We start from the raw sequence: 14,232 nt of genomic DNA on the forward strand, positions 1-14,232 counted from the left end.
GCTTGGTAACTTTTAGTCTTACTATTTTTTATGAGAACGAGTCTCCGATTAGTACATTTGACGGTGGTGCGACGTTTATATATGCGCTACAAGAAATAACTTAGTGCTTCGTGAGAGTGTCTTAGTTTCGTGTTCTCTGTTTCTTTTTGTTTCTTCTTTCTTTACACCAAAAAATGAATATTTGTTTGTAGATTTTATTTAAAAAAAATAGATATTTATTTAGGTGGGTACTCCCATGAAGATATTATAATTGTCTTCATGTGATGATTTTTCTTTTTGACCCTTAGATGATGGAGTGTAGGGTTAGATTTTGATATGTTATAAAAGTGTTGTTTTTATTTGAAGTGTGGCCAAATCAATAAATCACACTTTTATACAAAGCATCTTCATAAAAAGATGTTTTTTGCATCTTCATTTGAGTAGCTCCCATTTATTTAAGAAGTAACTTGCGAAGTGGGGCTAAACCCGAAAAGAACCCCTTTCAAAGGGTAAAATTGAAGTGCACCAGGGTGGCTTCACAAGTCACAATGTTAGTGCCTTCAGTGCTAAGCTCAAACACCGTTGCACCCTTGTCCTAAAATCTCACATAAATGCAGAGTAATAAGCATTTACCTCCTTTCTTATCCTTCTACTTCGTGTTTTTTCCTTTCGCCCTTGAATAAAAAACTAATTAACTAAATATACATAAAAGTAATGACTAATAACTAATAAGCAATGAGTGCAACAACGATGAAACTTCAAAGTAGTAGCATCAAAATAAGAGAAAACAAAAAAGAAATAATGTAAGGTGATAAAGCCCCGCCTTTGATACCCAAAAACCTATGATCAACTAACCTCTCAGTTGTTATTTCCTCCTACGCAGTGAAACACACTTTCTTCTTTCTTTAGCTTTCAAGTTTTGAAGGAGGTGGTGCGGGTGCCTGGTGCCATGTGCTGGCCTTTGTTGGATTCTCGTACCCAATGTATAGCACCTTCCATAATCATCACCTACCTCTTTCTGTCACTCTTCTTCTCATCCCTCTTCCTCACCACTTCCTCCGCATGCTTCAATGGCAATTGCCAGGTTCTCTTCCTTTTCTCCCATCTCCTTTCCAACCCAATCAACCGAACGCACTTTTTTCTTCTTTTGACATCAAAGCTGAAAACTTTGGCAGGTTCTGGAGGCATGTTCAGCTGCTACAGATTGTGGGCCAGGCCTATATTGTAGCAATTGCCCTGCGTTGGGAAGGAAAAAACCTGTTTGCACCAGAGGCCAAGCCACCCTTCCAACATCAATAGTAATATCCATTGATAAATGCTTTACTTCACTTGAAAAAAAAAGAATTTGGTTTCAAGTTTCAATTGTGGTTTGATGAGTTTCCCTTTATGGGAATCCAGGTTAATGGGTTACCTTTCAATAAGTACACATGGATCATGACCCATAATTCATTCAGCATCGTGGATTCACCCCCTCTGCCTGGTATTCAGAGACTCACTTTCTACAATCAAGAAGACACCGTCACAAATCAACTCAGGGTATGTGTTTTATGGTGAAAGCTAAAAGTAAGGTTTTTTTTTTTTTCCCCCAAACTTTCCATACTGATTCAGTGGTTCTTATTAAGTTGTTTGATGATTCTTATATTGCATAGAATGGAGTGAGGGGACTGATGTTGGATATGTACGATTTCGAGGATGACATTTGGCTGTGTCATTCATTTCGAGGGCAATGCTTCAATTTCACTGCCTTTGTAATGATCTAACCTTTGTTGTTGATTCTTGTTATTTACGCGAGTATTTTTTCTATATTTGATTTTGTGGGGTGTATGTTTATGAATGTTGTCAGCAACCTGCACTGAATACTCTGAAAGAAGTGGAAACATTCTTGACTGAAAATCCAACAGAGATTGTCACCATTGTGATTGAAGACTATGTGCATACTCCAAAGGGGTTGATTAATCTGTTCACAAGTGCTGGACTAGTTAAATTTTGGTTCCCCGTGTCTGATATGCCAAAGAATGGAGAAAATTGGCCTACCGTAACAGAGATGATTCAGTCAAATCGTCGGCTTCTTGTGTTCACTTCTGATGCATCAAAGGAAGATGAAGAAGGAATAGCTTATCAGTGGAGGTACATGGTTGAAAATGAGTGTAAGTGCAATGCTATTGCAACACTATTTATAGGATACATGATATTGAATAACAGATTCATGTGATTCATTAACTTTCAGCTGGAGATCCTGGTATGAAGCAGGGTTCTTGCCCACAGAGAAAAGAATCAAAGCCATTAAATTCTAGAAGTGCATCACTATTCCTGCAGAATTATTTTCCAACATATCCAGTTGAAGCTGACTCTTGCAAAGAGCATTCGGCTCCACTAGTGGATACGGTGAATACATGTTTCAAAGCTGCAGGCAATATGCTGCCAAACTTTGTAGCAGTTAATTTTTACATGGTAGTTCTTGTCCTTCTGAGCTGTTAAATTCAGATTCAATAATGCATGAAATTCCTTGCAAACCCATTTCATAATCTGAATGTAATTATGCAGAGAAGTGAGGGTGGTGGTGTATTTGATGTTGTTGATAAAATGAATGGCCGTACATTGTGTGGATGTGATACAATAACTGCTTGCCAGGTTTGTCTGCTATTCTTGTTCACATTCATGTTGTCTTTATGCCATTTGTCTATGAACTTCCTTCTTCACTCTGATGTTTTCTTATTTCCATGTTTTTTCTATTACCATAGAACATGGAGCCTAGTTGCTTAAAATAACTTAGCACTAAATACAAAATCACGGAGTTATATTAGTTTTTTAAGTTCAATAATCAATGTTCATCCATTTGGAATGGTTGTCCAAATGAACAAGAAATATCAGACCTTGATATTTTTATGATATCTCGTGGTGTTTTATCGAGTGACACAGCAGAAATGTAGAATCCTTGATGTGGATGGATCTTTCTATCTTCACACAACTTCGCTGTGTTCAAATTCAATATAAAAAGTTTATGCACAAGATCATGTTATCATCACATTTTTGCAGGTAGGAGCACCTTTTGGATCCTGCAAGAACATTGCTGTACCTAGTAAGAGTCCAGGGACGAACACAGGTGGAAGCTTTACTGGATATGTGCAATTTGCTAGATCAGCTTCGCCAGACCATTTTCCAAATTGCTTGCTTGTCCTCTCGTTTTATTTCCTGCTTATCGCAATTTTGTTGTGATCATAATGAATGTTAATTTGTAAGAATACAATATACAAGCTAAGTCGTTCAAGAAGAGCTTGTGTTATCATGTGCACTGCAGTGTTGCCTCAATCTAGGATGTCATGTAATTGTCTTAGTTAGAAAATTTGATAAGCAAAATTTTGAGATTCCTGAGGCTATATTGGAGAGGATCTGCGAAGTCATCTGAGGTAGATAGTGACCAAGAGAGGTCAATAAGGCATCTGGAGCAGTTCAGGTATGTTTTTATTCTTGACAGCATAATTCTTGATGCTTACACTTCTTTTAATGAGATTGACAAAAAGATTTATAGACGATGGCATATGCATTAATCTTAAGCTAGGGTAAATTACACTGATCTCCCTGGGATTGAGCGTGTTAGAAGGGGTAAGAGAGAACAGTAGAAAAAAGGTTTGTGTGTATTCAAGTTGTATAGAATGATACAATATAGAAGGATATTTATAGGTACTAAGAGAATTAATATAATAAAGACATAATATTCTATAATAAGTATTCAGATATACTAAATAATTCTAATAAATGCTAATTGATCCTAATATATTCCGATTACACAACAGTTGCTACCTCTTTATTTTATAAAATGTGACACAGTTTTCCCTTGCAAACATGGCACTACCTCCCAGTATAAGCATGACAAATCAATGGATGGCGTGTGTAATATCATCTAAACTCGAGGAATGTCAGTGTAGTTTACTCTTGATCTTAGGCTGTTAGCAAAGCAATGTTAGCTTCTTCCAATTTAATTTATGTGGGTTTGTTAAAGATTTGAGGTGCTGCAAATTGTACTTGTTAAAAAACAGCTACTTTGGGCTTTGCCACCAATGTTTGCAATTGAGATAGTTCTTTTCCCCCAGGATTTTTGTGATTTAAACGCAATTATTGATAGCTTTTTCAGTGCCTTTATACACAAACTAATCATGAGATGGTTTCCAACGACCATTAGTTGAATACAACTTTTTGTCAAATTCTTGTTTGTGGTCAATAGGATTGTTGACATTCCAATGAAGTGGTGGATCCTATGTCTTAGATGGTAATCTGGTATCCTTAAATCATGCTATAACATTTCCTTCATTGTGTTTCAGGTAATGTACCAAGGCATCATTCATTAGTCAAAAGATAAGAAAAGGAAAATGCGTAGTACAATATCAGGATATCATGGCTGAAGCTCTTGGTCCACAGTTAAGGATTATTATAATTGTAATTTGTACCCTAACAAGTATTGTTAAGTACTTTTCACATACAATTTTATCATGTTACTATACATTATATAATGATGTGGTCCATATCAACACATGGAGCATGTGGCATTCAATTATAGAAATACTTTACCTGAGGAATCTGTATGAGTTTTGCATCGCTTTTAAGAATGAAAGGTTTTTAGTTATGCTATAAACCATATATTCCACTTTCTCTAGTTTAAAAATATACGTTTAATAGCTACGTATAGAATGAATCCTTCAAGAAGTTTCTTCAATTGGAAGATTCAGAAGAATCTAATCGTGATATGGGGTTAGATATCATGTGATCATTATTTGTTCATTATTTAATTAAATAGTGTAGTTGACGTAATTATGAACGCAGCATAAATAATTTGGGGAATTCACACCCCGAAACTTGGTAATGTAAAACATGAAACTAATGAAAGCACAAATCTCCCAGAACCTATGTTATTTCGTCATACTTATCACCAAACATTGAAAAGCAAAATACCATTTGATCTTAGTTTTCTGATATGAGATAACTTCATCCAATGGGCTAACTTGTCGTACCAGAGTTCCTCATTTCAGCATCCATATTATCATATACAATGTTTAATCATGTAAATCATGTAAGTAGACCAATCCTTTCTTATGGTTTATATTATTTATTGCGAATTCAACATTTACAACAATAGAAAGGGTCAATGAAAGGCAATAAATAAATTACAAGATGATGTTTTCTATACATGAATGAAATTTGACATATTCATCTTTTCGAATAAATTACACTTAAGAATATAAGATTACATTCTGTACATAAAATAGCAGTGATAACACTAATAAATTAAGAATCAGCACCTTAGTCATCAATTTTAGAGCACTCCCCAGTTTTACAATTTAATCTGAAGAGTTGGACTTGTAATAAGCAAGTTTTTAAGGCTGTCCACAGGAACTCTTGTTCCCCATACATTCATTGATTTCAGTTTGGGGCATTTATCAACTAAGGCAAAAAGACCACTCTCAGTTACTTGACGGCAGCTCCACAGCACAATAGTCTGAACAAGAAGCAATCATGTATGACTTGAATGGAATACCATCAATATATAATCATCTTCATCTAGTCATGTTCAATTTTCACATCATCTTGTTATTTACAATGTTTTACTATTATTTCTCCTATGTGGATGTCATATATCTTATCTGAGTTTCACATTAGAAACTAATAGTGAGAAATCAAACATGAGAAGATTAAGCAAAATTTAACATCAGAAATTTTCTTTACTACATGAGAATTCAATTGGTAATAAGTTATTTAGGAAACCATCCTGTGTCTTTTTTCCCTGTTCTCCTGATTACACCAAAAGGAGAATTCCAGATACCTAACATCTGAGTGAAAAATGTTACATCTTACAAACAAATGTGCCTAACAACCTAACAACCCAACTTTCCTCCTTATTAGAGTATTAGGCATACTGTGAAGCATTTCGATATACATAAAATTTTATCATAATAACTAACCTTCAAATTTGGACAACTTGTTGCTATTGCAAAGAGTGATTCATCAGTGATAAATGTACCACCAACATTGAGATGCTCTAAGGATCTAGTTCTTGATATCTGTTAGAATAATAATGATAAAGAGAGAGGAGCAAAAAGGAATTAAAACCATAAGCAAAAGATTTGAAACACCTGACAAAATGCCAGAATACCAATAATCAGCATAGTCTTATCATTGTTTGTGCAATCAATAAAAGCTACGATCTAAGTAAAATCAATATCATCAAAGCAAGTTCTGGAAACAGAATTGCAAGGATGGCGTACCAGATGAATAACACCTTCATCTGTGATGCCAGTCAAACCCCAGAGTGATATGGATTTGAGATTGATGACACACTTTGCCGAAGAAATTCTGACAAGTCCAGTATCAGTTATTTGGCATCCCCAGCGGCTTCTTGGTCTGAAAATTAAAAAAGCACAATACCAAATAAATCTAGTATCAGTTATTTAACACCACCACCACCATCATCATCAACATCATCATGCAATTCTAATCACAAATCATGTCAAATATATACTATATACAAACAGATTCCAATTTGTTTGATTATGATCTGATGCATCAACTAAAAGGTTTATCTCTGAATTGTACAAACAAATATGCTATAATTAACAAGAGATACATACATGTCGAGTTTAGTGAGGTTGTAGGCATAGCGAACGAGGCGAGCGGTGGAATCATCATCCATCTTCCAACCGGCAAAGCTGAGGTAGCGTCTCCGAGCCAGAGATTCCTTCACCCCTTGCTTCCATTTCTTGCAAACACTGCTTGCTCTTTTTCATCATCATTCAGAAACATCAATTAAAATTGTATTTCTGAATTAATATTATATGTAAATACACAAACACAACAACTTACTGTGCCAAATCAGTGAAGGAGGTTAAGAGAACAAAGATATGAGCCAACAAGTCAATTGGCAACCGATCAATCTCACACTCGCACTCTGCTCCTTCCATCGTATTACACGTTAATTGCTCTTTTCATATTTCAATTATATATAATTTATAGTTTAAGAAAAACAGTGTCCTCATGTTTTCGTCATCGTTTCACCATCTTTTTCACTTGCCACGTTCTTCTTTAACTTTCACTTTTATTACATTATTATTACCATTTCAACTTTTGTACAATACAGATTCAAGAATCAGAATCTCTCGATTCTTGGATTTCTATTGGGGAGTAAAGCCAGAAAGGTAGGTACATGATCGTAGCCATTGGTGTGGAACACATTAACGTGGATGGCCTTGATTTCATCTGTTACAATATCTTCGAGTGGCTGCTAATATAAATATAAATTAATTATTATTAAATAAGAGTTTAATTTTGATGTATTATTATAAATTTTTTTTATAAAATTATTATTTTTTTATGAATATTTATATAATTAATATAAAAAATAATTATTTTTATTAATATAATTTTATGTAATTGAATATACGTATAAAATAATTTTATATTTATAATATATTAAAATTAAATTTATTAAATAATTCTATGTTTTCGGTTTTCTTTTTGTCTGGACAAATCAAAAGCCGTGGTGTTGATTATTTTGATGTGTAAGACGGCGACGAAGGACTATAGTTCATTTGGAGGGTGTTAAGTCTAAAACTAAAACATTATTATTACTAGAGAAGTGCCCGTGCGATGCACGGGTATCATAATTATAATGAAAAATATTTAATATTAAAATATTATTAGATTAAAGACTTGATATAGACTTTTATATATATATATATTAAATTAGATCATAAGAATAAGAATATGTGATTTTACTTTTTGAAAATATTGTAAAAGTAAATAAAATTAAATAAAAAATATGACTTAATTATAATAAATATATTATAATATAATTATATAATGAAGTTGTGAACAAAATAATTTAATATTAAAGTCTCATATAAAAAAAAGTTTACGAATCAACACAAATACTAAAAAAATCTAAAGTTAAAATACAACTCAATTTGCATTACAATAATAAAATTAATTTTTTTTCAAATAATGAAAACTATACAAAATAATCCCATAATTTTCATTATTTTTTAATTTTTATATTTGTTTCAAAACTCTTATGTACTAAATTCATTGTTCTTCTTTAATTTTTCTCCTTTTTAAGACAAAAAAAAAATACTTTTTAAAGCTTCGATACCAAAAACTCAAATGCTGAAAAACAGTTTCAAATAAAAAATGATTAAAAATAAACAATCATATTCAATCAAACAAAATTGCTATAAGATGAAAATGATTATCCTTCCTTAGTCTTTATATGACTACTTGGACATATAAACATGAAATGAATTTTCATCAATTTTTTTTCTTCAAAAACGAAGAGCAAATATTCTCACACATCAAAGCTAATAGGGTATGTTCTTAAGAAGATTAACTTCCTATTATCAGTTATTATTTTTTTTATTGAAAAAATGTCTAAAATCATGATATTTGGATTCAAAGCACTTACTAAAAGGCACGAACAAAGTGAAAAGTAGTTTCACATATATGTACATAACTTTTATTCAAAAGAGTCGCAAGATACTAAAAATATTATAAAAGATTGAAAAAGTATCAAATCAGAAGGAAGATGAGAATGAAATTTGAATTTGTGATTTAAATAAAAATACGTTAACCAACTACTGTACTCCATAAAGAAAAGGATTTAACTATCTATCTTCATTACTTCAAAGAAACATGCTTATATAATTACCATCTATTTTCATTACTTCAAAGAAACATGCTTATATAATTATGAAAAAATGACAAAATATATCGTGTATTGTCGTTATATGTGAACAAAAATAAATAAAGCTAAGTATCACATCATGCAATATTATTAAAGACCTCTGTTAAATACTACATTTAAACTTTATAGTACTGCTGTTGGGCATCAAACTATTGTTTTGAATAAGCATTATAATGCCTCTTTTTATTTGATTAAGAATTATAATACCTCTTTTTTTATTTGACCCTTGATAATGTAACAAATATTTGTTCCAACTTGTATCATTGTATGCTTTGCAGAACTCTTTCTAACCATTGTCAAACTTGATATTACCTTATAAACAAATGTTGTCAAACTCTTATGGTGGTTTTAATGAAACAATATTGTTGCTATTAAGTCGAGGAACTTCAACAAAAAGCAAGGCTTTATGTGAAAATTGTTTACCAAAAAGACCAATATTTTCAAACTATTCTAATTAATAAAAATGTATAAATTCCTCATTAATCATACCTTGAGAAATACTAAAAAAAAAAGATGTTAGAGAAATACTTATTTAATATTAATTATTATTAGTAGTAGTAAACAAAAGATAACATGAGAGAAAGGGTTTTTTAATTTTTTAAGCGATTCAAAAACTGATAGTTACACTAAGTTATAAACTGATAGTTACACTAAGTCATCAATATCTCCATAAAAAGATGTGAACTATGAAGTTAAAAACTCGATGAGAAGGAGATTCCATAAGAACTTGGTATGCATTGTTCCTGTTAGGTGGTTCCAACTTCCAAATGCCCTTTTAATTGATTAGAAGAATTTAAAGGCCCATTTTAGGGCCATTATTGAAGTGTTTTAAGTTAAAATGATTAAGTTAGTAATTATTAGAGGACCAATCACATCTATTTATACTTTATCAATATCAAAATAAAGGTGCAAAATTAAATATGTAAAAAAATGTGCAAAATTAAGCAGGTAAAACATTTAAAATAATAGAACTACTTAAAAAAGTTTGACCGCATATTATAAGTTACCACTCTATCTTTGGTTAGATCATGAAAAACAGGCTAAGATAACTTCAAACATAATCTTCTAGTACAAAAGGGAATATAATCATCACTTCAAGAGCTTCTGTCCAGCTTACCAGCAATAAAATCTGACAGGTCTACTTCCTTCAATTAATCCTTAATTGACATTTGAATGGAATTCAACAATGCGAGCAGCTTCAAGCCAAAACTCCTACTGCTGAAAATTATCTTAGTATAAGAGTTGGGTGCCCTCAGTGGCTCCAAAACTTTTGCAGCTTCCTCTACATGGTCTTGTCAGATACCAACACTCCATTTTCCTTCATTCTCGGCCCTCTTTTCAAAACCTCCAACATGAGGTTATTCAATTCTTCGCAATAAATGTACACGGTAGAACGCCCATCACCTTCAGGGTCCTTCTAAAAGTATTAGATGAAGTTGTAAGGTTAAAAGTGAGCGATGTTGATATGGCTATGCTATAGAATCCATATCAACCAACCTAGAAACACATCTAAGAATGAGATATAAAATTAATCATGAAAAATAACAACAAAATTCTTATAATTATTACTACTCTCTAGCCACAAAGCTTAGTTTTTTGTATTTACCATAACAACAAATAGCATTAAAGCTTGTGGCACACAATAGACAACAAAAGTACCCCATTCCAAAAATCATGAACAGAGTAATGATATCCAAAGAAAAAAAAACAATTATGTAATACTTTTTTCTCAAAAAAAAAAAAAATCAAGAATCGATATAAACCTAATCAATAATAAAATTTAGATTCTTCCAAAGAACCATCACACATAAATATGAAAAGAGCCATAGTTGATGAGAACTAATCATTGAATTAAACTTGCTTATTATTCATGATGCTCCCTAATATGACGTGATAAATACTCCGCTACTCTATCTAGTTGTGTCAATCTAAAGACAGCCTACATTAAAAATCAGAGACCAAGAGGCATCTTATCAAAAGAGTTGACGTTGTGGACCAGAATTAACACTAAATTCAAAATCAGAAGAAAATAATGAACAATAGGAACATGAAAAAGAAAAATTACTGAATAGCAATTATGAAAATACCTTATATATAATATGTTCAAGATAGTGGTGATACTAACATTTACATCACTATTAGGAAATAAATCAAAATTTAACTCCAACACCTCGATGCGTAAAAAAATTCTTCAAACAAATACTAAAATTGAGAAGCAATAAAATTAGGCCATTCCTCAAAGAGATTAGAATTCAAAACCATCAAGTTTGACCTTTTGTCTTTCTATAATCAACTAATGAAATTATTAATATCATATAAAGGGTCAAATGAATTTGGGAAAAAAAATAGAAAAAGCAATAGAAGGAAAGCTAGAAACTTGATAACCTACATGTGCCAAAAATTGGTCAAAAACAGATTCAACATATAATCAATTATTCTGTTGAACTATTTTAAGTTGTATTATATGACATTGCCAAAAGATAACTTGTTATGGTATGTCTTAAATCTTAACCGAAAGTTATTGCTACAACTCCAACCAATAAACAAATTATTTTTTACAACTGTGGTAAGTAGTTTCCATGTCTAGCTAACCACCGGAGAAGACAAAAAAAAGTCGAAGGCTTATATGACTTTGGATATACTGTATAGATATCAAAATAGTAATCAAGACAAATACTTACTTGAAAGTTATACACGAAGTAAATCGTTCACTGTGATAAGAGAGAAAAACTAAAAGCACCAAGAATATTTTCTAGACACTATTTTAATTATGTAAAAAAATAAAAATAAAAAAAGAGATGAACGTGGATTTTCTTCAAAAAGAATTAAGTTTATAAGTTAAACAAACTCATAAACATAGTCAAAAAAGACTCATAAACATTAAGGACAGCCAAAAAAATAGAGTTCAAGAAAAGACTATGAATTTATGATGAACAAACCATCTAAAGTTAAGACTTAAAAGAAAGGCATTAACCAATCATATCAAAAGTAATTGGTATCACCATTTTATTTTCTAGACTTCAAAGTTGCAGGGCAACAATAAGTGGTTCAATCTCGATCATGTCAAAAATGGGAATTTAGTTCATCAACAAATTTTCTAAAGACGGTGAATCTAAGCATAGTATGTCTATAATTAATACTTGATGATTAAAATGGAGTGTGTCGTTGCCATATGTACAACATAACTTGGACTTGTTTCACTTCAAAATCTTGTTCAAATGCATAATATAAAAATTGTAGTCCATAGGATAATACTATTTTCACGAATAAACTTTAATTATGAATGAAAAGATATATACGTATAATATCTAAGATACAGCGACAAAGGAGAATTTCCTCTAAGAAATTAACTCAGTTTTAGAAGGGAAAAGACCCAAAAATTGAGAATTGAAACTACCACCCTGAAGAGTGAAGAACATAGCCAAACTTGAGAGGAAGGAGGATAGATAAGGTAATAATAAGTAGAAGTATAATAATAAGCAAAAGCAAAAAACAAATTTAAGCAATTGAACAAAAAAAGAACTAATAAAAACACAATAGAGTGGGTGGATGCAAACCTTCCACGGTAGCTACACAGCAGGACCTTCTTTTGCCTTAGTTCCTAAATTACTCTGAAAATACAAAAGTCAAGACATAAAAAACTAAAGGAAAAATGAATACTTCATGCTGCATTACTTTGAAATCTGATTTGGTTTTCTATATTGGATGTAAATTGAATATAAGAGGGAAAGAGGTTAATGAAATTTAGGCGAAATGCAAATAGAATCTCGGCAACAACAATGAGGTTCTGGATTTTCTGCATCAACAGCTCCACACCAGACAAAGACGCGTCTGCACAACATCAGTAACATTTCAAATCTTACCGAAATTAGAACATATACATCAGATCAAATAATAAGGAACACACTTAACTTCATCATAGAAGGTACAGTTTATATAAAAAATAATATTAAAAAAACAAAGAGGAGTATGAGTAGGGATAAAATTAGAAATCTTATATATACTTTCATTTGAAGAAGACAACGACTACTTACATAAGCAGAGCATACAAAATCATCGCACCAAGACCGTTGTTGGTCGCTTCCGGTGCTGCAACTGACTTCTCTTCCGTGCCGTGTTATCGCCATCCGAATCATCTCAGCCGCACCAAATTGCATGCCCATTGATGTCGACGCCAGTATGCATCTCTCGCTCCTCCATGTCGTGTCTCTACTTCATTCCTCTACTTCCCTGTAACAAACACCGTGCCATAATACCATCAAGAACTCTCCGCTTGACAAAGAGAACAAAAATATAAGAAAAAAAAGTGATGCAGAGATATATATAGATCTAGGAGAGAAAGACATGAGAGAAGATAGAGAAAGAAAGAGGGTTATGGTAAGAAGAAAATCGAAAGTTGATTATCTTAGAGATGGATTGAATGCTTGATAAGGTTGTGCATATTTAAAATTCAAATTTGAATTTCAATTACATGCAGATTTAGTTGGAATTAAAATTTGAAAAAACTGTAAAAGGACAGACATCAGGAAGTCTTGAAATTTGAAAATGAAGATGAATAGGGAAAATAACCTGTTGTGCTCTCTTTCATAGTGTCACTGCATGTGTTCTATGTGGCCGCGCGACTTAGTACTTTCCATCGATTTACTCTCTTCCGCCGCTGCCTCCTTCGTATCCATCACCACATCCTCGATGACCACCACAAACTCCACTGCACACACTACAACACCACCGCCATATTATGATCCACCACCATAGCAGTCGCAACCTCATCCACCGCCGTAACTCTGCCTTGGTGCGTACATGACGTCTAATCTCCACCTCCAACTTAAATTAAGAAGATTATACAAAAACAGAATCAGTGAACGGAGGAGGAAAAAAGGAAGAGGAACTGAAGGTGAAGAAGGTGAAGGAGAAGAACCGAAAAAGAAGAGGAAGAAATAAAACTGAAAACAAAGAATGGAGAGAATTCCCTTTTTAATTTTGATTTTGAATTCAAAATTTGAAATTTGAAATATCAGGTTGTGTACATGTAAAGCAAACGGAGAAAAAGGGGATAGAAAACTCAGGCACAATGTTCAGAGGAGTAGTGAAAATGTGGAATGAGGATGGTTTGATAATGGGGTGTTATTGTAATAAAGATCATACATTAAAAATTTGAAAAAAATCGTGAGGATGCCACGTAGGATTAATCACTACGGCATAAACCTTCTTTTAAAGGATTGTTATAGGATGATTGCGTAAAAGAAAAGCACTTGCACAATATTTGAATATTTTCCCACTTTTCTTGTTTAACTTGCTGTATATTTGTTTTATTTTCTATTTTTCTAATTTACCTATTAGTATATTATAATTTAAGTTGATAACATATATTTTTATAATTTTTAATGTGTAATTGTTAATATCTAAAATACATATTTTTTTTGTCAGGTCGTTATTGAAAATTACACGAGCAAAAAAAAAAAAATTAACAATGAATGAGGTTTTGATTGAATTGATGAAGAAGAAGAAAAAAATGCAGATACAACGCG

General features: G+C 32.2%; 2 protein-coding genes and 1 long non-coding RNA gene across 3 annotated transcripts; 1 reads left to right on the forward strand and 2 right to left on the reverse strand.

The window, feature by feature from the left end:
• The first annotated feature begins 714 nt into the window (after nt 1–714).
• Nucleotides 715–4,553, forward strand: LOC112800565 (PI-PLC X domain-containing protein At5g67130). Its single transcript, XM_025842895.3, has 9 exons — nt 715–1,063; nt 1,155–1,277; nt 1,378–1,515; nt 1,629–1,727; nt 1,823–2,126; nt 2,207–2,430; nt 2,524–2,610; nt 3,016–3,433; nt 4,299–4,553. The coding sequence occupies exons 1-8, from the start codon at nt 929–931 to the stop codon at nt 3,193–3,195; spliced, it is 1,290 nt and encodes a 429-aa protein (XP_025698680.1). The 5' UTR covers nt 715–928; the 3' UTR covers nt 3,196–3,433; nt 4,299–4,553.
• A 496-nt stretch (nt 4,554–5,049) lies between these two features.
• Nucleotides 5,050–7,231, reverse strand: LOC112800566 (F-box protein At5g67140). Its single transcript, XM_025842896.3, has 5 exons — nt 6,832–7,231; nt 6,600–6,746; nt 6,237–6,372; nt 5,934–6,032; nt 5,050–5,470 (listed from the first exon to the last, which is right to left on the reverse strand). Exons 1-5 carry the CDS (start codon nt 6,927–6,929, stop codon nt 5,306–5,308), a joined length of 645 nt encoding a protein of 214 aa, XP_025698681.1. The 5' UTR covers nt 6,930–7,231; the 3' UTR covers nt 5,050–5,305.
• Nucleotides 7,232–9,660: 2,429 nt separating this feature from the next.
• Nucleotides 9,661–13,803, reverse strand: LOC112800567 (uncharacterized). Its single transcript, XR_003201430.3, has 4 exons — nt 13,274–13,803; nt 12,739–12,934; nt 12,262–12,535; nt 9,661–10,121 (listed from the first exon to the last, which is right to left on the reverse strand). It is a non-coding gene; the product is annotated as an uncharacterized lncRNA (long non-coding RNA).
• Between the last annotated feature and the right edge of the window lie 429 nt (nt 13,804–14,232).

This window comes from Arachis hypogaea, chromosome 5 (assembly GCF_003086295.3).
Source record: "Arachis hypogaea cultivar Tifrunner chromosome 5, arahy.Tifrunner.gnm2.J5K5, whole genome shotgun sequence".
Taxonomy (NCBI): Eukaryota; Viridiplantae; Streptophyta; class Magnoliopsida; order Fabales; family Fabaceae; genus Arachis; species Arachis hypogaea.